At 36.9% G+C, this 25,765-nt stretch overlaps 1 protein-coding gene across 8 annotated transcripts in view; it reads left to right on the top strand.

Annotated features, from left to right (window-relative positions):
- Positions 1 to 226: 226 nt before the first annotated feature.
- The window catches only part of LOC145690672 (zinc finger MYM-type protein 1-like), an 80,515-nt gene continuing 54,976 nt past the window's right edge, over positions 227 to 25,765 (top strand). For 2 of the 8 annotated variants that reach the window (XM_081765807.1, XM_081765798.1), the window contains exons 1-2: positions 620 to 729; positions 9,038 to 9,232. In XM_081765807.1, coding sequence (XP_081621933.1) covers positions 9,082 to 9,232 — 151 coding nt within the window. In that variant the 5' untranslated portion in view covers positions 620 to 729; positions 9,038 to 9,081. Of the gene's footprint in view, positions 372 to 500; positions 730 to 2,059; positions 2,278 to 9,037; positions 9,233 to 25,765 lie in introns of those variants that run through there. The other 6 variants (XM_081765805.1, XM_081765799.1, XM_081765802.1 and 3 more) reach the window with 6 other exon arrangements.

A 25,765-nucleotide genomic window follows, 5' to 3' on the forward strand; every position in this document is an offset into this window, starting at 1 on the left:
TGTGTAATGACATCAGCAAAGGCGGGGCATTAGAAATACTTATCATTCTTGGTCTGATAGAGAAATTGATACCATCAATCACATAAAATTGTTTGAAAGTGAATCATTCAAATCAAATAGGTATAAATTATTACATCAAATTCATCAGCTACTTGGATTGAACTTTTTTCATATAGTCGAACAGCTGTGTACAATTGGAAAGCTACAAGAATCATTATTAAATTTTTAACTGTTTCTGGGATAAGATAGAAATAATCTGGCACAGATTCATGGAATAATATTAACAGTAATAAGTAAACAAAGAGTAAAGAAATTTAAAATAAATTTGACAAAAGAATTCCAGATAAAATTTGTGACATTGTAGATGAAGAGTAAGTTGACTGAAGAAGATTTAATTATAGCATCGAAATACTCCTCCAGCCACTTATACTATTAGAAAACAAATATAAATCCATTGTTTAATCAATTTTTCTCTATAGCTCATAGAGTCTGGATAACTCTAGTCTGGAGAAATAATTTTTAAGAACACCTTGCAAGTATTGCATAAGAAAGTTCCAAAAGCAACAAAATTCTGAGATACTAGAGATACAGTTTATTTTATTTTGTATTTTCACAGTCACCGTAGGTGATGATTGTTTATGGTTTGTTTTCGTTGTTAGTTATGTGAATTATGTATCATAGTTGGTAAAATATTTTGAATAGTGAACTTCAATGTATTTGTATTTCAGGGTGATTATTTTTTTGGGTGATATAATGAGTAGTTCATAGGGAAACTGTGCTGAGAATAACGTTACCAAATCTTTGACAGCTTCTTAGCTTACATCTGTTCCATAATCCGTAGTGTGCTGTATAATCCAGTTTCTTGGTATAGGAAAGAATAGCTTATTATTATTTTAAAGCTGTGACTTGTACTGCTTAAATCATTACCTAGGACGTTCTGGCCTATTATTCCCCTGGCGCATGCCCAAATTGGGTACAGATTGATAATGTGCTTGTGAACTAATTGTCCTGAAAATTATTAGGGGGTTAAGTTCCAAAGTTTGTCGTCCGTTTCTAGCAAAATTTTGAAAATGTACCGGGAAGAAATGGATAAACTGCCTGTTTGCGTGTTTGATAAAATGTAAGGAGAACGGAAGTTGTTTAATTTTTAGATAAGCGGTTATAAACATGGAACTAAATGGCAAGCAGGGGGAACTACTTCGCGCAAGGTTACCGCGTGGTTGGATTCTGGAGAGGTAACGAGCATTTGTATTCTGAACATGATTGCAGGTGTACAGAGACGCTCCAGTTGGTATTCTCACGCAAATACGAGAAATTATACTTCATTAACTTTAACGAAGTTGGCCCAAACATCCCTAATCCTAAGCTAACCCAGCCCTACTCTACCGTACTTATTCGTACCTTACTCTTCCGTACCCTACTGTGTTATACCCTCTTAAAGCGATCCTAAAAAATTGATAATTTTTAAATTTTCGGATGCAGTTTTACTATACGGATCCACAGATTTTAAAATATACGGAAAAATTTGGAAAAGTCTGTAATTTGCCCATTTTTTGTCGAGAACAAAACCCAACAAACCCCTGCGATACTTCTAACCCGTTCCTCCTCCTCCTCCTTATAGTAAAACTGCACGAATGTTTGTATTGGTTATTACGCTTTTAGTCGAAAATCAGGCGGATAACCTACTTCGGAATAAATTCCTTATTACGTGCTATCCTATTACATGCAATTATTTTATTACGATATTTACTCGTAATACTATAGAAATTGTTGCATAGGCTAGGAGTTTTATTAATAGGTTCAGATTTATTTTACGAGGACTTCTTCCTTACGAGCTAAAATACCGTCTGGACGTATGTTATAAAGATGACGGTGAGAAACAGCAACTTGTAGTAAGTGCTCAGCGAAAGTGAGAGTGTTATATAACCGAGTCAGGGGAGCAGAGCAGCAGGGAGGAGGCGCATAAATGAAGATAGTGAAACAAACACTTGGACACCACACTAGCTCTTTTTAAAACTATGTCGTTTGATGTGATAAAATTTGTGGATGGGGGGGGGGGAGTAATAAGTTAACCTAATCTTACCTGAACCAAAAAAAAAAAAAAAAACAAGAACGTACGGTAAGAAATTATACGTAACCCAAAAAATTTTGGCTTTCCAAATCCCAATATTACAATTGTATACGGGTTAAGAGCTAGACACGGCGACCCTGAAGCTGAAAATGTACGGAGAAATAAACAGAATTGGATGAAATGTCAGCACAAGAGTAACAAAAAGGGTAATAAATATGGGCGGCGGTAATTTCGTCACCAAAATATTGCCATATAGGTAATTTCGTCACCGCACGATAATTTCATCACAGGTTTCTTTATAGCATAATACAAGTACAAAGAATGAACTCGAAAAAGTTTTTGAAGTTGCTTTCCTTAATCTTCAACTGAAGCAAAACTATGCAGCATAATCGATAGATTATTAAATAAAGAAGTACATATTTTAGATATCGTATTTGAGATAAGAAAAAAAGGTTTCCGGCAGTTCTATCACAGAAATATTATCACATAGGAAATTTTGTCACGGTTATTTTTCGCCCTCGAACTAAATAGAGGGAAAGCAAATGACCAAAACAGCTTACGTTATTTTAATCAAACTTGGAAAACAATTCGCCCCCATAAAATTTGAACTCTGCAAAATTGAAGTTTCAGGTACTCGACGTAGGAGCAAGCGCCAGTAGAAGAAAATAGTGCCAGCTTCAGCAAATGTTAAAAGCACAGGCAACATGGTGAATATATCATTATTTACAAGTATTAATTTTCGCCAATATCAAAATTTCAGAACAGAAAATAGCAAACAAATATGGGTACATATCCAATCCGTTAATTTTCCTGCAAAGTAGTCGAAAATTTACATCGTTGTTGTACCGTTCTCTGACCTCAAACTCTTGGACCTTCCTCCACGTTAACTGAGTCATGTGAAAAGAGTGATCATTTTTAGGAGCTATTGAAGAAAGAATATTATATTTCAACTCTGAGTAAACATTGGCAAATTGGTATTGGATATGTGTGAAGAAAACAAATTTATATAAAGGAAGAGAAACGTGTAAGTATTTCTGGAAGTTTCCTTTAAATATAGCCTTACGGAGCTATTGAGAAGTGAAACATGCATGGTGGACGACAACTTTTCAATGGTTCCTTTTTTAAAAAAGTTTCACGTACGTATATATTACTTGAAGTGAGACTTCCTTTACTAGGTGTACGCCCTAATGCAGAGCAAGACACAAAACTCATATGAAGAACTGTTTCGTGCGGTGGTGCATCACTGCAGTGAATTAAGTGAATATCCGACCCCTGTAACTGTGGTTATGGATTTCGAGATAGCGGAAATGCAGGCTACTCAGTCAATGTTGAGGAAGGTCCGAAAGCTTGAATTCACTGAACGGCACAAGAGAAATGAAAATGTTCGTTTATTTTTCGAGAAAATGAACGGATTGGCATTTCTTCCCGTAGCAGATGTGCATCAGGAATACAAGAGTCTTCGGAACAAGAGCTAGAACTTATGGACTACTTCGATAGTACTTACGTGTTTGGCACGTATTGCCGTGTTAAAGCTCGGTCTGAGAATATTCGTTTACGTGCCCCCTCTAAATCACCCAGACATTTGGAATGTTCACCAAGCCACCCTGCACAGCAATTCTAGGACAAATAACATTTGTGAATCGTGGAACTAGAAGTTTCATTATCTGGTAGGAATGTCCCAACCACCTATTTGGAAGTTTATTAATGGAATTCAACAAGTTGAAGCAACAGTTTCAACTGTGCTTCGTCAGGATGCTGTGGGTCAAACATCAGAAAAGAAAATTAGAAGAGTGTTTCATATTTTGCAGAAACGGTTCCAGTCTTTATGCATAACGTATAACACTATAAAACTAAATGTTTGAAAAAAACTGATAGTTGTTTCCTATAATGTTATGAATAGTAGAAAATGAACATGTTTTGCTATTTTCTGTTCTGAAATTCTGATCTTGGCCAAATATTTGTAAATAGTGATATATAAATCGGTTAGCTGCCCATTTTGTGTGTGATTTAACATTTACTGAAGCTGACATTATGTTCTTTTACTGCTGTTTGTTCTTGCGTCGAGTATCCGAAACTTCGATTTTCCAGAGTCGAAACCAACTGAATTGTTTTCCAAGTTTGATTAAGATAAGGTTAGCTGTTTTGGTTGTGTACTTATTCTCTACTTAGTTCAACAAAGGTGAAAAAATGACCATGACAAAATTTCCTACAAGCTAATATTTTGGTGACGAAATTATGTCAATATTTGTGGTGACGAAATTTCCTAAGTTCAATAAATATATCAGTATAGGGTGATTAATTAGTTAGAAAATGAAAATTACATTTTGGACTATATTGCATGTTGATGCCATATTAATTAAACAGTCAATAGATCATAATATGGCAATATTTCAAACTGTCTTATTAATTAACACCAAGGATGTGTATGTTGCAGTAATCGAGGGAAATACAGGAATGTAGAGCGGAAACTAATAAGGGGGAATTGGTATTTGAACCAAATGTGGTGAAAAGGGGCAAAATGTTCGGTGCTATCAAATTTTATGGGGGCATATATATGTAAAACTCACGGAAGAAATACTTTAAAAATACTGGACTACGTAGCTTTATTGTACGATGCAGCCACTCGGCCGTGGGCTTACATATTATTAATTCCAAATTTGGATGATTTTTTTGAATTTAATAAAATGTTATTTGGCTTATATGACAAATATGCACCCGTTCGTAAAAGTCCCCTGTTATTATCACAGTTACGATAAAATGTAAGAGAAGAAACCGTCTCCAAATATAATGTTTTCAATCTAAAGTGAAGGAATTTTTAAAATCGGACGAGTCGTTTGGGATGTACAGTCTTTATGTTCCACAATGCTAAATGAAAATGTAACGTTGCCATTTACTTGGGGCTGGGGGAGGGAAGGACGGGACGGGAGGTTTACAATTTTTGTAAGAGTTAGTGAATGGGGGCATGCTTGAAATGGAGCCTGGCCATCGACACGTTAGCATAACAGACAGTAACTAACTTCATTCACTTACGTTGTGGATCCAGGTAAATAGCAACGTTTCATTTTCATTTAACTTTCGGCGCATAAAGAGTGTACAGCCCAAACTGCTCGTCCGATTTAAAAAAAAAAAAAAAAAAAAATCCTTCACTTTAGGCTGAAAACGTCATATTTGGAGACGAAGGGCCGATGTGGCTCAGTGGTAGAGCGTGCACCTCTGGTGCTTGGGATCCCAGGTTCGATCCCAGCCCCCGCGAAGTAAACTTTGTGGTGGACAAACACCGTGTGCGTGGGTTTTCCCGTTTCCTCCCACTTTCTTCATTCCACCATTTCATTCATTACTCATCATCACCGTCTCCTTTAGCCTAACCGGCATAATCGTGGGACGTAAAACTCAAAGATTTCATTTCATTTTTCATATTTGGAGACGGTTTTCCCTCTTACATTTTGTTGTAGCTCTGATAATAACAAGAGTTATCCTATGTCACGGAACTTTTGAGACACCCTGATATATATATATATATATATATATATATATATATATATATATATAGAGAGAGAGAGAGAGAGAGAGAGAGAGAGAGTATGCTACACCATCATTAGTTTAGTTTTCTATAGCTCAAAACATTTGTCTTGATTCACATATATCAGCCAGGGCTTCAAGTTAGGGAAACAGCATTTGGAACCAATTCATTTAAGAATGATTTTTGGCTAAATGTACCGTATCAGCTTTTGCCTTACGGCCACAGTTCTAAGAGAGTAAAGGAATATAATAAATGTATCTTTTTCGAAAGAAAGAAATTTATCTAATTTGTATATATATATATAATGAATATACAGGGTGGTACATTTATCTTATTACGCTCTGCATGTACATTTGTAATACATAGTAACCTGATATAGTGCCATTTGAAAAACCATACCTTTATGTTGGGGTAACAACTCTGTCAACTTCGAGGTATCAAGGAGTATGCTAAAGAATATTCCCCTACTAGTATTTGCATAGTACAAATGTTCAGCCTGTTTTTTCCCATTAGTTTAAAGGTTACAAGGGTGTATCAAGTAGGGATGGCCAGAACTGGTTCCTGGCGGAACCGAATTTCGGCTAAATGGATCAGGTTCTAGAAGATCCGGTTCCGGAACTGGTTTTTCGGATCCAGGTTTGGAACCGGTTCTTCGGATCCAGGTCTGCAACCGGTTCCCAAGATCCTGTTCTGGAATCGGGTTTTCGGATCCAGATCTGGAACCGGTTCCGGAACTTTGTGGCCATCCCTACGCTAAACTGAAGCTGCTGGCAGGCTGTGAACAGTGTGCTAGATGAAATGGTGGAAACGACAGATAGGCGGCGGCCACTTGTATCATTTGCCTAAACAAACTGTGTAACTGGCAAACTTATTGGCTAAACTGGCAAACTCATTTGGCTAAATACCTACTGGTGAACCAATTTTTTTTCTGGGGGTACAAGCGGGTCTGGGCGGGGAGGCACAAGCGCGCGATCCTCTTTGCAGTGTTTTGAAGGTAAAATTTGTACCTCCTTTACGGATCTTTGGGGGCTTCGGGATCCAGGGATGGAACCGGTTCCTAAGATCCGGTTCTGAAAACCGGATTTCCAAGAACCGGTTCCGTCAGAACCTAAAATTTGTGGCCAACCCTAGTATCAAGATAAATGGTCCACCCGGTATATACGTATGCACAGAGTGTTAATGAACATCACTGACAAATTATAAGAGGTAACACCTCGGGTCAAAGTGAGAGAAAAAGAAGTATCTGGAAAACCGTAATTTCAGAGCTATGAGTATTTCAAAGCGTAGAAAACTTACTTACTTCAGTACACCTTTCTCGTACATTTGAAATCGTGGATTTGCAACCCATATCAGCGTAAAGCAAATACTATCGAAAAATGTACGGTATGCTTCTGTAATGTGCAGTGGGTGCAAACAGATTCTCCATAGGGCATAATTCGCAGATATACTCGTAGTTAAAAGCGGTCAATGTGGACAAAAAACAAGTCTTGACAGCAGTGAACATGTTATGCGTCGTCGGGAAGTCGGAAGTGTTAGAGACCACCAGGTCAACGGTTCCTCGTATTTGGAAAGTCGCTTGCTGCGATGTGTTTTTGCACAGTGATTCAGATTTTGTTTTTTCGACTTTAAAGCATAAAAAAAAAAAAAAAAAAGGTACGCGTTCATCCGACCGAACACGAGGAACCTAGTAGTCTCTTAACACTTGATTGATCTCCGACGCAGAACGTGTTCACTGCTGCTAAGTCTTGATTTTTGCTACGTTGACCCACCTTTAAATACGAACATATGTGGGAATTCCGTTTGGAAGCATGTCTGGGAAATATATCCTGTGGGGAATCCTTTTGTGCCCATTCCATCCACATTACTGAAATATACATTTTGTAAAGCGTATATGTGACTTTACGACGATATAGACCGCCACACCACGATTGCCTGTACTCGAAATAAAGCATGTTGAAATTTATGTTTTTCACTTATGGATGGCCCTAGCTCTGTAACTTTCCACTTTTATATACTGGTCCAAAACAGTGAAATCCTATTTATGTTAATACATCTATAACAATTAAAAAACTATGATGTTTTACATCATTGAATGAGATGGAATAGTTAAAATATAGTTTATGCGTCATTTTTGTCAAGTTTCATATTTCTACGTGTTATCTAAATATATTTCAGTAGGAATCTATTCCGAAACGACTTGATAAAATTTCTTAAATTTCTTTGTTGTTTAATGTCTCATTTCAAAAATCTGCACTGATTGTATGCGGCCAAGAGTTGCACCTGAAATTTAAGTTGGAAGCCGGTTCTAATGTATCTGCTTCAGCTTGGAATCAATCTGAATCTTTTGTAGCAAATGTGAAGAAGCTCAATAAGTTCAGACCTATCCTGTTGTGTCACAAGTTTTCTTCTTCTATTACTACTACTACTATAACTATTTCTACTTCTTCCTGCAAAGCGCGTCCAGAAAGTAAGTTTTCTTACAGTAGTAAACATAAAGAAGACACAATGACGCCTAAAAATTTATTGCCACAGATATAACAAGGTGACATTACCTTTCAACATATTTATCGCCGGAATTCAGACTTTTCATACCGTGGGATCAACTTCTGTATTCCGATGTCATAAAAGTCATCTGCCAATGTATGACTGTTGTCCGCAATTATTCATCATTTTCAAAATGCTTACCAGACAGAAATTTATTAAGGTGTAATGTAAGACATGAATATCGCTACAAGCAAGATCCAGACTATGCGGCGAGTGACAATTGATCTACACTTGATCCACTGGGACATATTTGACTACCCACCGTATAGCCCTGATCTTGCTCCGAGCAATTTTAATGTCTTCTTACACCTCAAGACATTTTTGTTCGGTAACCACTTCGATAGTGATGAGCAATCTTGCAGACAGCTGTCAGACTTCTTCCAGAGTTTTCTCATGGCTAAGCGGTTAGCGTATGCGCCTTTGGCGTGAGGGATCCAGATTCGATTCCCGGCGGGAGCTCATATAGTTCGGATTGTACGTTAAGCTGTAGGTCCACGTTTCATATAGCCTCGCTGCTAAAAGGAATGCGAAGCTGAAAATCAAATCATAATGGTTCCACTCTCACGGCTGAATGTTACAACATCAGAGGACAAAAGTTGATCTCACGATATGTCAAGCATCAAAATTTCGGTGGTGAATGTCACCTGTGCTGCAAAGTGGCAATAAATATTTCAAGGTCTATGTGTCATCTTTGTGTTTATCGCCCTAAGGAAGCTTACATTCTAGACGCGCCTTGGATTGTAGAAATGAGATAAAATTAATATACACATAGTTTCTAAGGTGATGTATGTGCTCTGTGGAAAATATTATAAATGCTGTAATGATATATTTGTAGGGTAAAACTTATGGTTAAAGAATTTTTTAAAAGATTTTTTCATGCTTACATGAACTTCCTCTTGCAGGGCGTGTTGTACACTCATGTAAGTGAGGCTGCCGAAAGTGAATCATGGATAATATTAAAATTGAAGAAGTGATTATTAAGGATGAACCTCTGGACGATGAAGATGAACCTGTGGACGATGAAAATGTACCAGAGGAGAGTAGAGGGTGTAAGCGGAAGCTGGAAGAGGACGAAGCTGTTGTAGTTGACCCATTAGGTCAGTTGTTTTCTGTTCTGCCATTTAATTCGTAGTAGGAGATCTCTGTGGATTCCTTTCTATTCATATTTTTCTGAAATGTCAATATCAATATTTGGTATAAGATTTAAAATAAGCTATGAAATAAAACGGTCAATATGTATACTATGAAATTCTACAGTAGCATTAGCATTTAACTGGAAAAAAAAGTCTAAAAATGAGAGATATACCAATTTATAGACATCAGTGATTTAAACAAACGTATCATGCGGAATTTTCCTGAAAATTGAGAAAAACTACTTTTTTAAACCTAGCTGTATGATAACTACTTCAGCTATTAATATGAAACTGACACAACTATTCATTAGTCAAACTTTTCATTGTATCCAGTATGTGATATAGCTCAATTACGAGTAGCACTGAAACTGTAATTTTTGTTCAACTGTGATATTGTCCAAAGCTAAGACATACAGCTATTAATAGATGACGTCGAACTGAAGAAAATGACATGCTTGAGAGAGTAAATTTTCATGCGTAGTTCTCGAGAAAAACGGATTTGGATAGCGTTAGTAAGTATATCGTTCATCGTTCTTTGCCAATTTGATGCAGTTGATGGTTTTTCTTCTGTTAGAATAGGTTATTTATTTATTCTTCACTGTAAGTGAAAAATATACATTGTTTCTACAAGTCTGGAAAAGTCAGTGAATTTTATAATTTCTGGAAATGTTAAGGAATTTTCTGTATATTCTGGAAATTTTTATTAAAGTTACGTTTATTTCATTGTTTTATATTCTATCTGCACAGTGTGTGGCAAACAACTTTTTCACTACAGCAGAAGTCATCATACATTGAAGAACTTGTGAAACGAGTTGGCAGCCCTTGCGACTGGAGCTCGTGGTTTCTGATCTCCACGTTCAAAAATGATCTTCATGTCCAGGGCTGTAGCTAAACTATTGCAACCGGTGACCCCCAATAAGGTTCTAAATAATACATGTTCTGATAGTGTTGATTTTAATGTAGCTGTAAATGAGAGCCTAACTATGTATGGTTAACTCTAATTTATAATATAATGCGTACCTACATCAGTTAGATTTAAAACTCCTATTCCATTTCCTCCATATTCCATTTTCAGTGTGGCGTTCCGCTTGTCTTTTGTGATGTTTATTATTATTTTACAGGTAATTTCTGTGAATATTTTTGGTATGCTTGTAACTTTTAAATAAGATCATTTGTTCTAGCAAGTGGTCATATTCTTATAGAAAGCGTGATAGATAGAGCTCAGCGATTATTGCCACACTTGAAGTATGTCGATTCGGTTTCAGGTAGTAATCGAGAACCATCTTGTGACAGCTTTAAAATTGTTGAATCATGGCTGAAAGATTCTTTGCTTGGAGCTAAATTAGCTTTCTTCCAAACGTTGCTGCAAACCGCATACAATCTTCTCTTACGAAATTTCAATCAGATTCACCAATGCTTCCTTTGCTTAATGGTGAAATACTTAAACGTCTGAAGTCCCTTATGATTAGATTTTTTAAAATATCCTTTGTAATTGAAGCAGCAAGCTCTGAAGAACTGATGAAAGTTTGCTAAAAGTTGGTAGTAAGGATTTGTATTCGGCTAAGCAGGTTGATGCCAGATTTGCATCACGTACAGCACTAAAATCAGGGAAGTTATCTGAACGATATCCGTCGTTTTAGGAGGGAATGTTTGCATATTTCAACAGATTTTTGTAAGAAGATTTTGTGTAAATTGCCATTGAAATACAGACTTATTTATGGTGCTGCATGCCTCTTCCGATTCAGTTTTAAACAAGAGACTTTGGGAGGAACAAATAATCGTAGCATTGAAAATGCTTGTAGAGAATCATCATTTGTCTGGCCCTGCTACCGATGAAGTAAAAGGACTTTACAGTGAAATTTGTACTCAAGATTCAATTATCACAAGGATGAAAAATTTTCATGTGACTAAGAATCGTTTAGATCACTTGTGGTTCTATATTCTTGACAACACTAACATCAGCAACAACTTTTCAGCGTTCGTTAAGAAAATTCTAGTGTTATCACACGGAAACGCTTCATTGAACGCATTTTCTGATTGAATAAGGAGTTTTTTGTGGATAATCTACACGAAGAGTCTAGTTTCGTAGAGAATAGTACAAGACTGTCACGTTTTACCGAAGTGTACCAATCTCTAAACAGTTAATTCTTGCAACTAGAAATGCAAATGCCAAATGGAAAGAGGCTCTCAGAAGGAAGCAGACAACAACTGAGACGGAAAGGAAGAAAGAAAGAGAGCAGCTGCAGAACTGGAAGAACTGAAGAAAAAGAATGAAAAATCTTGAAAAGGCAGCAAAAGAAATTAACGAAGTTGATGAGTACACAAAAAATCTTAAGAGAAATATCCAGTAACGTGATCATAATTGGAAATCTCGTCTATATTTTAGTGTTCAGATTATAAAAATATTCGGTATTTAATATTCTACATAGAAATACTAAATATATAATACTTTTATAATCTAGAATAAAAAAAAATCCACAATGTTCGTAGTATTTGTATCTCGCAACGACATTCTTGTTATATCTGTGTGTATTGTCGTGTATGTATTAGCCCTACTTCTTGTCCTGGAACAGTAAAAAAATCTAATAGAAGTAAATCACTTGAATGGTCCAGTTTACATAACTGAGTGTACCTCACAAATACATGATATAAAATGTAAAATCTTTATACACATTTTTGTGTATTATGTATGTTTTGTCATTCACACTTTTTGTATTTGAAAAAATATATACATGGTGTATCTTTAATGATGGGTCAAACTTCAAGGGATATTGGAGAATAACAAAAGAACTTATTTAAGATAAGAAGTTATCCGAAAATCCCTCAGTTCTGAGCTATAGCCCGCCGAAAATGTACCAAAATAGAACAAAAATGAATAGATCTAGAGAACGAATTGTCGGAGAAAGGTCAAGTCAAAGGAAATAGTGCATTATTTGACTTGGAGATTCGATTCAGGTACAACTCGATGAGGAACAGTGGAGGCGCAAGAGGTCTCATATCACATCTCTGGTTGGGATCGGAAACATTGGGTGAAACTTACCGGGAAGATGGAAAAGGACACAGAAAGCAATTCGAGAGACGGATTCCTATTTCGGAAATACAACATCCCGAGCTATAGCAACTGCGATTGACTAATACAAACGAGCGAGAACGAGAGAACGAATTGTCGGAGAAATGTTGGGTCAAAAGAAATAGTGCATTATTGGACCTGGAGATTCGATTCATATACAAATCGATGAGGAACATTGGCGGCGTAAGGGTATGTTCACAGGAAATGGACATACTCTTCGTATCGGAGGCAAATATCCGACATGGAAACTGAGTTGTAATTCTCGTACGAAAACCGTTTGAAATATCAGGAGCGAACAATATAAATACAGGGTGTACACAGTGGTATTTGTGTGGAAAAGACATGGCTGCGCTAGTATCGAAGTAGGTTGCACTAGCTACCGATAGTACAAATGGAGGTGAGTTATCATCATCACCATCAGTGGTCTACTAGACTTGGCGACCACTAGCCACAAGAGAGCTCCTGTGCCCTACAGCTCGAACATTTTGATATGCAAACATTGCCTTTTAGTATCATTCTTGATGCATTGTGGTTGCGTGGTAAAGCACTCAGATCTGAATGCAGGAGTCCTGGAGTCGATCTCAAAATCATGTAAGGTTTTGTGTTCGACGACATCGTTGTACTGATGTCTCCGGGTTTCTCCTAGTTCCGTATTCCACCATTTATTGTAAATAACATCTCTGACTTTCAATAGCCACAAGTTGCGTTTTATTCCTCTTTCGCGACGCTGTGGCAAAGTACAATGTTCCACACCCAATCTTGTATAAATCGTTTCTTGGAAGTAACCCACAACAAAACACGTTTCGTCTTATTAAAAGCGTCATTCGATACCTGTTCTAGTTTGAATATCATGCGTTACCTACGTTTTTGTTTGCTTCACACCAACAGAGGAAACAACGAGAATCTCTGTAGCTGTACGCCCGCTGTATTACAATACTCGGAGGACATGGACATCATCGTTTGGCAGATGAAGTGTTTCATTCACTAAACTGAAGAAGACTTGTTTCTATTCCGTTGGTAGTCCCTCAGTATCTGCACCTGTGCGTTGTCTGTGCTCTTGGTCGGTAGAGGGATTAGTGCGAGAGTGAAATGGAGTTCACGTTTGAAGAACTTGAAGATATGGTGTTTGTGTATGGGCTAGCTAATAGAAACAGTCGTGCAGCTGCAAGGTTGTATCACAATAGGTATCCAGACAGGCGACATCCAAAGTGCTCCATGTTTCCGAGGCTATTTCGTCGTTTACCCATTGCGTCATGACTGCGAAAGGAGACGAAGAACCAGGACTCCAGACCTTGAAGAAGAGGTTCTTGATCGTGTTACAGAATAACTTTCAATAAGCACTAGAACTTTAGCACATGAAGTGGGTGTTGATCACAGTACTGTTTGGAGAGTATTCCGTGTACAACAATCACACCCCTATCATCCACAGAACGTTCAAGACCTGCATCCTACAGACTTCGCACCCCGTGTGGTGTTTAGTAAATTGCTAGTGCAGTGCTGTTTGTACGACTCACAGTTTCATGCTGCGGTACTCTTCACAGAAGAAGCCTGTTTTACGAGAGAGGGTGTATTCAGTAGCCGGAATAGTCATGTGTGGACCGACGTAAATCCCCTTGGTACCATTGTGCATGGACATCAACAGAGATTTGGGGTAAATATCTGGGCAGACATCGTCGGTGACAAGCTTATAGGACCATATCTCTTACCGCCTCGCTTAACTGCACCAGTGTACGCATTGTTCATGCAAGAAACACTCCCTGAAATATTAGATGTACCTTTTGATGTTCGTCAACGTATGTGGGTTCAGCATGACGGGCTCCCAGCTCTTTTTGGAGAAGCTGCTCGTCAGTGCCTTGACTATTCCTTTCCGCATAGGTGGATCGAAAGGAGAGGTCCTATTTCTTGGCCGGCACGATTCCCTGATCTGAACTCAATTGATTTCTTCTTGTGGGATTATGTAAAATCTCTCGCCTACGACACACCTGTTCAGAACAAAGAAATCCTCCTTGCATGAATCCTCGCTGGCTGTGATATTAGCACGAAACTAGGCATCTTCGAGAGGATGAGACAAAACTTATTACGGCGATGCCATATCTGTATCGAAATCAGAGGACGCCATTTTGAGCATCTGCTGTGAATGTAAGTACATTTGCTCTTCCTACCAGTGTAATTTTCAGTCTTGTCTAGTCTTAGTATATGTCGTCCTCCATTACCATACACGCACTGTACGATTGTTGCACCCGACCTCCTACATCACTCCGTTGTCGTTTATGCCATACGTATTTCTTGCTCCAAGAATCCTGCTTCCTAGGATCGCTCTCAATCTTCGGCGATGTCCGGGTTTTGATATCCCACATTTTGCACACCCCTGTCAATTGCCACAATATATACCGCTTTCATGACGCCAGCAAGTCGCCTCCTGTTTTGTTATGGCCTCTTGAATCACTATCAATTCTCCCTGGCCCTTTTCCGAACGCTCCAATAGAAATACAGTACATTTCTGTGATTCTTCTCTTGCACCGCCACTTCCTCATCGATTTGTACATGAATCGATTGTCCATGTCCAATAATGCACTATTTCCTTTGATCCAACATTTCTCCGATAATTCGTTCTCTTGTTCTCGCTCGTTTGTATTAGTCAATCGCAGTTGCTATAGCTCGGGATGTTGTATTTCCGAAATAGGAATCCGTCTCTCGAATTGCTTTCTGTGTCCTTTTCCATCTTCCCGGTAAGTTTCACCCAATGTTTCCGATCCCAACCAGAGATGTGATATGAGACCTCTTGCGCCTCCACTGTTCCTCATCGAGTTGTACCTGAATCGAATCTCCAAGTCAAATAATGCACTATTTTCTTTGACTTGACCTTTCTCCGACAATTCGTTCTCTAGTTCTATTCATTTTTGTTCTATTGTGGTACATTTTCGGCGGGCTATAGCTCAGAACTGAGTGATTTTCGGATAACTTCTTATCTTAAATAAGTTCTTTTGTTATTCTCCATCATCCTTTGAAGTTTGACCCATCATTAAAGATACACCATGTATATACAGTATATATATATATATATATTATAGTATTGAAACAAGGAACGGAGAGGGATGGCAATCAGGGAAGATTGGAGACCATCAGAAAATACATTGTATTAAACAATATTGTTCTTCCCAGGAATAAATAGATACTTATTTTAGCGTTGTTCATATTTATATAACAAGCTGTCGCAACTAAGAGAACGGATATAAAATTACAAGTGTTTAGAGAATAGCGGTTACTTAACCTCACTAAAATATAGTCTGGAAAATCTGGAAAAGTTGAAATTTTATTTGTCTGAAATAGTAGACACGCTGATATACACCATTAACCCTAGGAACGCCAAGGTATTTTCGCGTTACGTGAAACACTAATGGGGAGGGGAGGGACGGGGGCTCTGAAGCTCACAACTTACAGGTCATTATTTTTCACGGAAGCTAATTCATGTTGTCTTATATCAACTTGGAATGTATAAGACATCATATATTTTTATTCTCTATTATTACTAGGTTTCTAAGTACAGTGTTGCCAGCTATGTGTGTGTAATTGTTTAAATTACAGTTTTTTATTGATGTCAGTAACTATAACATTTTATTTATTTCTATTGAAAAACTATGATAGAGATCAATAGCATCATAGCAGTGTAGTATGTGTGTAAAGTCAACTTCTAATAACATTGCGTTGGTGGTACGGTATAGTAGGGGTGTAATGAAGAAGAGTGAGACATATTTCAGTATTCCAATGAATTCAGAGTTAACCTTTTATATTTTCCATCCCGGTTATCCTTGGAATGAGAAATTCTTTTAAACTTTGTTTCCGCGAAAAGATAGAGAGTGTGAGGGACCTTCACTGGGCACTGTAGGGAATGTCACGAGAAGAGCAGTGTTGGCAACCCAACATAAAATTACAATTTTTCTATTAGCACAACGTCAGGTTATTGAACCTGTAGAATACACATCATAAAACGTAAGCAAACGAGCTACCACTTATCTGTCAGTGTTACAACTAATGCCACTACAGCATCACGAATATTACAAGGTATTCACTGCAACAAACGTACCACTGTTTCCATTTCTTCCATTTGCATTATCAGATAAAATGTTCAAATCACTATCCTCTGCTCAAAACCTGACAGGTTTATTTCCTCTTTGTTAATTTCGAGCTCACTACTTTCTATGTCAGATTCATTTAAAAGTTCTTGAAGTTCTTTCTCAATTGAGAAGAGCACGATTTGTCATTGTTCCAACGCTGCTGCAGGTTCCCACATATAGACACAGAATAAGAAACTGACAATTTCCTATCAAATATGCGTCTTCAGTCAGTGCTGCAGGCTGCTGCTTGTAAATTCTACGATTAACAATACTTGATAACACCAGAGTTACAGCAGCATAGTACTTTTCCATCACTGTTGAAACTTGATTCTTCTCTCTTTATATATATTTTAACAGGTTTGAAAGAATAATTTAATCGAAAATAAAATACTTAGCTACCAAGGAAATAATCAAAAAAATATAATACTAAATATTTATGATGTGTAGTTGGCGACACTGCATCATCATAATTTCAATGCAGAATGCCCCTGCATGATGTAATACCAAAATTATTTCAAAGGAAAATAAAATAAATAGCCAGAACACGCGAATGTAACATTTAACATATCCAGTGAACAGCCCCTTAATACTACCAACGAGGGGACCTCTGAGGCCCACAATATTTTGTGTATTTATAAATAGTAAAACAAAACACTAAAAACTATGCAAGTACATTTTATAATGAATGGGGTCAAGTCTGAAAATATCAATTCTTTTTATCGAATTAGAAATGTTACAAAATGTTAAAACAAAAAAGAAAGAAAAAAATTTATGGGCCTCCTCCCGCTTCTTGGTATTGCTAGGGTTAAGTAGCAGACTTTTCTATTGTCGGTTGATTGTCATAATAGTGACGCAATACTCCTAACAGGGACACACATATTACGTGTAATATCTTTGATACATTATCATCGAGTAAATCGACTCCACAATTATTAAGTTACACAGTAGCCGCATTAAAAACCCATCAGTCATATTGACCGTTGCATTTCATAGCACGCTGTAAATACTGCATTATTAGAGTTTAAATTTTAAAATAAATGTTTCGTTCTTTCATTTGTTTTAATGGCGAATCCACAATGATTTTCTTTTAGCTGTCGAATTTTGCATTACTGTAGTCATTCTCATGAAACCTGTAATCTTTTGTAAAGAAACAGAAAAAAACAGGCTATTGAAAATTTCGAAATATGAAGAAATCCCTTTTGACGTGTTCATGACTTTTTTTTTTCTTTTTTTGTTAATTAATGGTTGAAGCTTCTCTCTAAAAATTCGTGGTTTTTTAATTGTAGGACTAGATAAGAGCTGCAGAATTATAAAAAGAAAATCGTGTACAATTAGAAACTGTTCATGTTATCAATAAAGTTAATACTAACCTTTCTCAAGTCCTAACGAAATAACATCCAATATTTCGGTAACTTTGTCAGTGCTACATTATCGAGGACAGGAGAGGCTTATAAAGATATTCAGCAAAGAGGTGTTCATATGTTTAAAACTTCGTTTTCAATGGGTCTTCAATTTTTTTTTTTAAACCTGATTATTTTTTTTTAACCTGGTGACTTTGTGGATAGCTAACTTTATTTTTGGGGGGAAGGGGGGAAGCTAATTATATAATTCCTCTTTTTATGAATTATGGTTAATAAGTGCACTTAATAGTAAAAAAAAATTCCTATTACAATTTTTTTTTCTTTTGCACGTGTGAAACCAATTAAATCTGATTCCGAAATTTGATTTCACGTTTATTCATTGATAAAATTGTGTTAAAATATAATCAGTGATTTATTAAATTATAAATTTCCTGGTTACCAGTGATTTATTAAATTATAAATTTCCTGGTTACAGCGAATTTTCCAGATTTCGAAGAATTCTAACTGCTATTAAAATTAATAATCATAGATGCATATAGATACAAAATATGGCAGTATTGTACTAGTTTGAATTCGATAGGGCATGAAGTGGGAGACCGAAGAAAATGTGAAGAACTTTACAAAATACTCCTACTTACCTGCTAAAGAAAAAGAAATTGCAATAGGTAGTATCTTTTAGTATTAGGTGCACTTACACAAAGTTTCATTTATAAAAAGTGGGATTATAGTTCAGGGTAGTCCCTTAAAAATAAACTGATATATCTAAAGAAGTTACCAGGTTAAAAATAAGATGAGTTAAAAAAAAAATCATGGTGTCCATTGAAGACGAAGTTTTAAGCATATGAAGATCTCTTTGCTGAATATGTTATAAGCCTCTACAGTCCCTGATGATGGAAATTCGATAAAGTTTCCGATATATTGGATGTTATTTCTTTAGGAATATGGAGAGGTTAGCTCTAACTTTATTGGTAATATGTATTCCATTCGCTGTATTAGTTATTATTCATGTTACGATGAGTAAACCTATATGGGAAAATACTGTAATTTTAGTAAAGTTTCGAGACATTTCTATTGATTATTACTAGCGGATCATCATTCAACGTCGTAAATTCCCGAGAATGCTACTACTCAAAGCAAATGTGAAGCATGGTGACGACCAAATTCAATATACGTATACATACAAGGTCTTCGAGAAGATGGTAGGGTTTCGTGGGGCTGGTCTGCTAAATTGACAGTACTTAGGTGGTTGAATGATGAACCATTTTGTTTGACAATTAAAATAGTTTCTTCAATGCAGAAACAAATGTAGTGCTACCAAAATCCATTATACTGTGACAAAAATCATGTCAAAGTGTATTTGCATGTCAATTGTTTCTATGCGTGGGCCACGCACAGCACGACACGTCTTAGCGATGAACAATTTCATACCGGACCCTGTCGAACGTGTCTGATGGAGAATTTCAGTAGCATTACGTTTGTTTTTGCTTTGAATAAACTATTTGAGTTGCCAAACAAAATAATGTATCAATCAGTCACCAAAGTATTATGCCTGCGCAGCATCGCCCTAAACCCCACCATTATTTCTCAAAAAGTCTTACATAATAAAATTTACCAATCCTCTAGAATCGTTTAATAAAGTATTCAGTCAGTTTTAATACACTTAAGACATATCAGTCTTTTTAATGGATATCTGTAATCATATAGTTGCAAACAGCAAGATATTAGGAGTTACGAATTTCGGGAAAATGGAGAAGTTGTGTTACAGTTACAGTTACAGTTTGTAGGCGTTGTCAACAAACTTGATGTCTTTGTTTACCTTTGGTGCTAAAAACCTTAGTTTCATTCTGGGTAAAAAACTACAGAATAAACAAAACAGAAACCTAAATACTCAGAAAACATCCGAACAGCAAATTGACCCAAATGTCACAGTGACAACTTTCTCGCCATTCTTATAACGTATTCCTTAAAAAGTCTATGTTGCTTGAAGAACTACGTATTGTGATAGGTTTCTTCCACTGTAGAAATAATGCTTGTAGTTCTTGAATTATTGTTGTTAAATTCGTTGTTAATGACTATGATGTCTCCTCATTACCATTATCTAAAACCTAAGCAAATAAAATCAGAATAGTAGGTGGTGATTTAAACATTACATTTAAGCTTTCTGGATATTTTAAGTTATGCTGTTATCCCATTAAGTGTATTTAGAATTGTTGTTGATACAGATTGCGTAAAGCCATATACTGGGTGGAAGGCAACTCCACCGAAAAACTTTCGGAGGTGATTCCTTATATAAAATGAAAGAAAATAGTTCTATACATTGTTCGGCGTAAGCTCTAAACTGCGATAAACAAAGCCACGTAAAACTAAATCTCGCTGATTTGCTGTTGTCCTACCGACGCTTGTACTCCTCCGCAAAATAGTTCATGTGATTGCATTATTACTTTTACTATGAAGCTTCATATAAAACTGCTATATTATTATAAATGACAAAAATATAATATGGATTATCTAATAATGCTGCAATCGAGTGTGGCTAATGAAACAATAGAAATAAACATTAAGCATGCGCAGTGATTATGGCGCCAACTCAACTGTGGACCGATGTTCTGCTTTGAAAGTCTGAAAGATGACTGGCATGAATCCAGGTTCCGCGAGTGTTGTGGTGAAACACCAACAAGGCAAACCTTTACTCACTAAGCAACAATTGTTCACGAGCGAAATTCAAATACTTTTTTTTTTTAAATCTTTCGAGTTTCTTTTCTTTCTTTTCTGCTGCTGCTGTATCTGGACAACACGAGACAGCATTGTCAAAATGCACGTGTATAATTTGCTTCTCCCCGATACATCACTAGCCAATCGTATTTGTGACAAGCGGAAGCATACAAATATTTTGTTTATCGTTTAGAGCTTACGCTGAACAATGTTTAATAAACATGGGTCCAAAAACGTCTCCTTTCAGACTTATGAACCGCCGAATATTCGAAAAATCACGTTTCGAAACGCCGTGACTTAGAAACTATAGAACCCACCCCAAGCGGTTTTAGGAATTACATAGGAACTAGTATGCGCTCTATCTAAATATCCATGTTTCAAAATTCACCGCTACCAGCGAAACGAACGCACCATTAGTACTTAAAGGAGTATCCCTATACCTCAATTCCCTTTTTATAGTTCGTTTCGCTGCCGATAACGGAGGTTTCTAAATCAGGGCGTTTTGAAACGTGATTTTTTTTTTTTTTTTTTTTTTTTGAATTTTCGGTGGTTCATAAGTCTGAAAGGAGACGTTTTTGGACCCATGTTTATTAGAACTTTTTTCTTTCATTTCATATGAGGAATCACCTTCCAAGGTTTTTCAGTGGAGTTACCCTCGACCCTGTATATATATCTGGGCACAACAACCTTAATATTTCTACTTCACTTTGTCCTGAATAACCGGTACAAAAATCTGCCTAAATAACGTGAGTTGGGTTGAGTTGATTTTGAGTTTAACGTCCCTTTCAACAGCAAGCTCCCGCCGGGAATCGAACCCGGGTGCCCCATGCTAAAGCCTAAATAACGTGGAAGAGACTTCTAGAACCTCGTTACTTTTTCTTACTGGTAGTCAAATTCGAATTGAGAAGATATCGAATAGGAATACTTAAGGTTGTTCCGCTTCATTTTGCTGTAGATCTTCGAACTATAATTGAATTTTTCACCTGTAATCTATTCTTTAAAAGTAACTCGCACGCATAAGTACTCAGAATACCACTCACATGCGCTTTTTTTTTTTTTTTTTTTTTTAATTTTAAAACCATGCAGTTCCGATTCCACTTTAAAATCCAGGAATGCTTTCCACCGTAAAATGCAGTATGTTTAGAAAATCCGAAAAGTAGACTTTGTAGACATTGAAGATGAAGATTTCTCCAAAGTTCAGCTGATTGTAGCTGTAATCAACAAAATTTAGCTCAATAAATATTTAATATGTATATGATTACAGATGTCTAGATTTGTGAATCAATTAAAATGTCTTCAAACATATTATATGGTTACACAGTACAAAATGGATAAGTTATTCACAAATATTATCAATAACGTCATAACAAATTCAATTTTTCCAACTCAGCATTCGGTTTCAAAAGGCATTCTGTAGAAGTTATTACTTTTTTTAAAATTATTTTTTTATGAACCTTCTGAACGATCAGTTCTCCAAGCCACCAACCACCTCTCGTCACAACCTCTCGGGTTTTACTAGAACGGAATTATTGCTCCATAAGAGTAATGTATTTGTACCCATTTCTCCTCCCACCAGCAACCCTCTTCAAAATGACCACTTTACTACAAACATTCGTTGCGTCTGGTGAGTTAACGTGTAATGTTAACAAATAGTACCGAATGTTAGTAATCTGAACTGGTGGATGGCTCTGGAGAGTCGTAAAAGTATTTGATATCTCGTTGAGTTTGTGGAAGAGACATTCCTTCGTAAGTATGGTGCTTCTGATGCGATGTCAGCTGCCACCAACCCTACTTTTAGACATTCTGGGTAAATCATTCCTCAGAACCCTTTTTAAAAAGACCACCTCTCTAGACAACCGATTTTAATTGTTAATTTGTGTGGTCGAGTTATGGAGGTTTCACACTATGCCACCATGATGGTGAGCAAAATACATACTTCATACAAATTACTATTTCAAACTTTAAGTGAACAATGGGAAGACACAGTTTACTCCTTGATTGTCATTGCAAATTACATAAGAAAACCTATTGGTCGTGATGGAAGTAGTTTCCAAGAAAATCATCGTAAATTCACTTAAAAATATGAGCTGACTAAATAACGTTGACAAATGAAAAAATTATTTTTCAGTAATTTTGCGTATAATTAGTTAAAATGATCGTTGAAAGTGCTTTAATCAAAATGAACAAATTTTCTCATATATTTTACATTTATAATAGAGAAGTAAACGGTTTGTCTTCCCGTACTTCTTTCAGTTCGAAATACTGCTTCGTGTGAGGTTTTCGTATTTTGCTCTGCTTGTTTATGTATGCAACATTCTGTCTGAATATGTTATAACGTAGTATAGTGTCATTTAAAAGCAAGTAAGTTTCTACCGACATAGTACACACTGCCGTTTGTCATAATCTTTTTCCATCGTTAGTGTGCTCTTTGTTATATTCTAAATACTACCAATGAATGCCAGGGAACACATTCTGAGTGTTCATAGAACAAAACATTTACAAAACTCTTTTCTGAAATTACTACTTATTTTCAGGTATTCTCTAGTGATTCTTAAATCCTTCAGAGACAGTTAAACGACAAACAGATTTGTTTCCGTCTTAAATCGGAACTATTGGGCACTCTAGGAGTAGTCGTATGTTTAGTGATACTATGAGCGTCATTTGAGGAAGGGGTTGAAAAACAGGCTTTTTAAAAATAGTAATAAGAGTAAGAGTAAAAATTGTATATTAATATACTGTAAAGAAGTGAAATTTTGATGCCATTAGCTTATCTTGCCCCTCAACCTCTCTGGCCAAATTTGAAATGATGAATTGAGTGATATTTGACCAATGTAACTACAATTTATATAAGTCTAGTGTTAAGAAATAGTTTTGAAGACACTCACCAGTATAATCATTCTTCTTCTTGGACTCCGTTACACTGAATCATTGTGTATAAGGTAGAAGAATATATTCGAATCTAAAATTAATGTTTTTCCACGTAATTTAGTACGAGCAGGTTTTTTTTTTTTTTTTTTTTTTTATATATATATAGTCTTAGAATACAAATTTGAACGATTGCATAGTGATGTATGTTCTGTTGTGACTTTGGGTGAAAAAATCTCCATAAAATTATCTCTCCAATTTGGTTAAATATCAAAAATATTAAAATCTGAAATATTGTTTCAACTGCCGAACAATGTTCCTTGTGCGTCGGCGAAATGGTCTCTGATTTTTTAACTTAGTAAATTTTATTTTAACTTAGTGTTTAGTTCTGTCCTTTACATTAATCGTGAGTATTTTCTCCTTAACCTTATTTTTGTAGCTTGCATAAAGGTAACCAAGAAAGTTCTGTCGCTTTTTGTGGAGGTCTGCGTGCCAGTGGCCCTCACACCATGAGTTGATGCGAATGGAGATAAGGCGAAGGTCAGTTGTTGGTATATTCAACATATTACCTGGTTGTGGCAGTTCAGTTACACCGTAAACGTGCGTAAGGACAGAGTGAACATGAGACCTCAACAGAGCGTCATAAGGAGTGTACGCTGTACGAGTTCAAACTTGGGTCAAACGCCGCTACAGCGAGGTGGAAGATACGCTAGACCTTTGGTGAGGGTGTCGTAACTACGCGGACAGCGCAGTGGTTGTTTGACAAGTTTAAGGACAGTGACAAACACTCGAAGACGCACCATGTACCGGAAGACCAACACATGTACAAAATGAAGGTCAGGCAGCAATTAAAGCGAACAGTGGCCAGATATATGAGGAACTGGGACTACAATTCAGTGTGAGTGGAGAATCCATTCAGCATTACCTCCATCAACTTGAGAAGCACTATCAGTTGGGTCGATGGGTCCCACATGATTTGACTCCGGTCCAGCTTTGTTTCTTTGCTGTCTCGTCTGAGGAAGTAGCCATTTCTAGACAGGATGTTGACATGTGATAAGAAGTGGGTCCTGTGCGAAGCTCCTCGGCGCCGTCATCATTGGTTAGCATCCCATGAACCGGTTCCAAAACAGCCGAAATTAGCACTGCAACAGAAGAAGATCCTCCTGTGTACTTGGTGGACTGTTCGCGGCATCGTGAATCAGGAACTGCTACCAGCTGGTCAGAGCATCAATGCAGCTGTGTGCTATCAGCAGTTGAGCGGTGTTCAAGGAAAACTCAGAACTGAAGCCGACACTTTTGAATCGCAAAGAGGTCCTCCTGTTGCAGGACAACGCTAAGCCTCACGTGGCTAGGATGACCCGGGACACCATTCTACGCCTTGGATGGGGGAACACTTGCATCCGTCATACTCCCCGGACATTGCACCATCTGATTATCACATGTTGCATTCCTTGGACAGTCACCTTAGAAACGCCAGTTCAAATCCCTTGTAGAGGTGCCAAATTCACGTGATACGTTATTCGCTTCATGACCCACCAAGTTCTACCGCAACGGAATCCATGGCCTTCCAGAACGTTGGCAGAAGGTCTTCGATGCTGATGGGGACTGTTGTTGATCTTCCAGGTATGTCGTAGGTGACATTGATATTCGAAGGTGGTGGGTGAAATAGCGACAGAACTTTCTTAGTTATCTTTATATCATGATGAATCACCTTAGTTCTGATCTCCTGATTAATGTTCAACCAGTGAATCAATCTGTCCGATGTTAGTTTTATTTTCAGCAATCATACAATTCTAAAATAATAGTGAAAAGAACATATGTATTTGAAAAAATTAAGATCTATCGTTTGCGTGAGAATTATGCGTAAAGTATGCGTGAGAATTATGCGTAAAGTATGAATACTGTTGTAGAAGCCTTTGGGAAAGAGACATTTGAATGGATCATGAAGATGTAAGAAAAATGAGAGAATGATTGTCAAGAAATACGTAACACTGAATTGTCTAATTAATCATAACGATATTTTCTATCAGTGCCACACGTGGCTATACGCTGCAAGGATACAGTTTGAGCTGTCAGCTGTTGACATATTGTGGCATTAGGAGATTTTACACTTCCAAACTTACCGCTTGCATTATAAATATGGCTGACAATGAAGAAGATATGAATATTGTTGAGTGTGATTGTAGCAGCGTGAGTCCTGATCACCAAGAAGTGCTGATACAGATTCCTCAGGTAACTAAATATTATATCACGTAAATTGACTAAGGCAGTGATTCTCAAACTGTGCGTCGCTGCACCTAATATGAATCCTCGTTTCTTATATTGGAACGGCCGAAAATTCTGCTGTAATGTTATTAAAATTAATATCGTTTAA

This window comes from Thermobia domestica, chromosome 7 (assembly GCF_964235325.1).
Source record: "Thermobia domestica chromosome 7, izTheDome1.hap1.1, whole genome shotgun sequence".
Classification (NCBI taxonomy): domain Eukaryota; kingdom Metazoa; phylum Arthropoda; class Insecta; order Zygentoma; family Lepismatidae; genus Thermobia; species Thermobia domestica.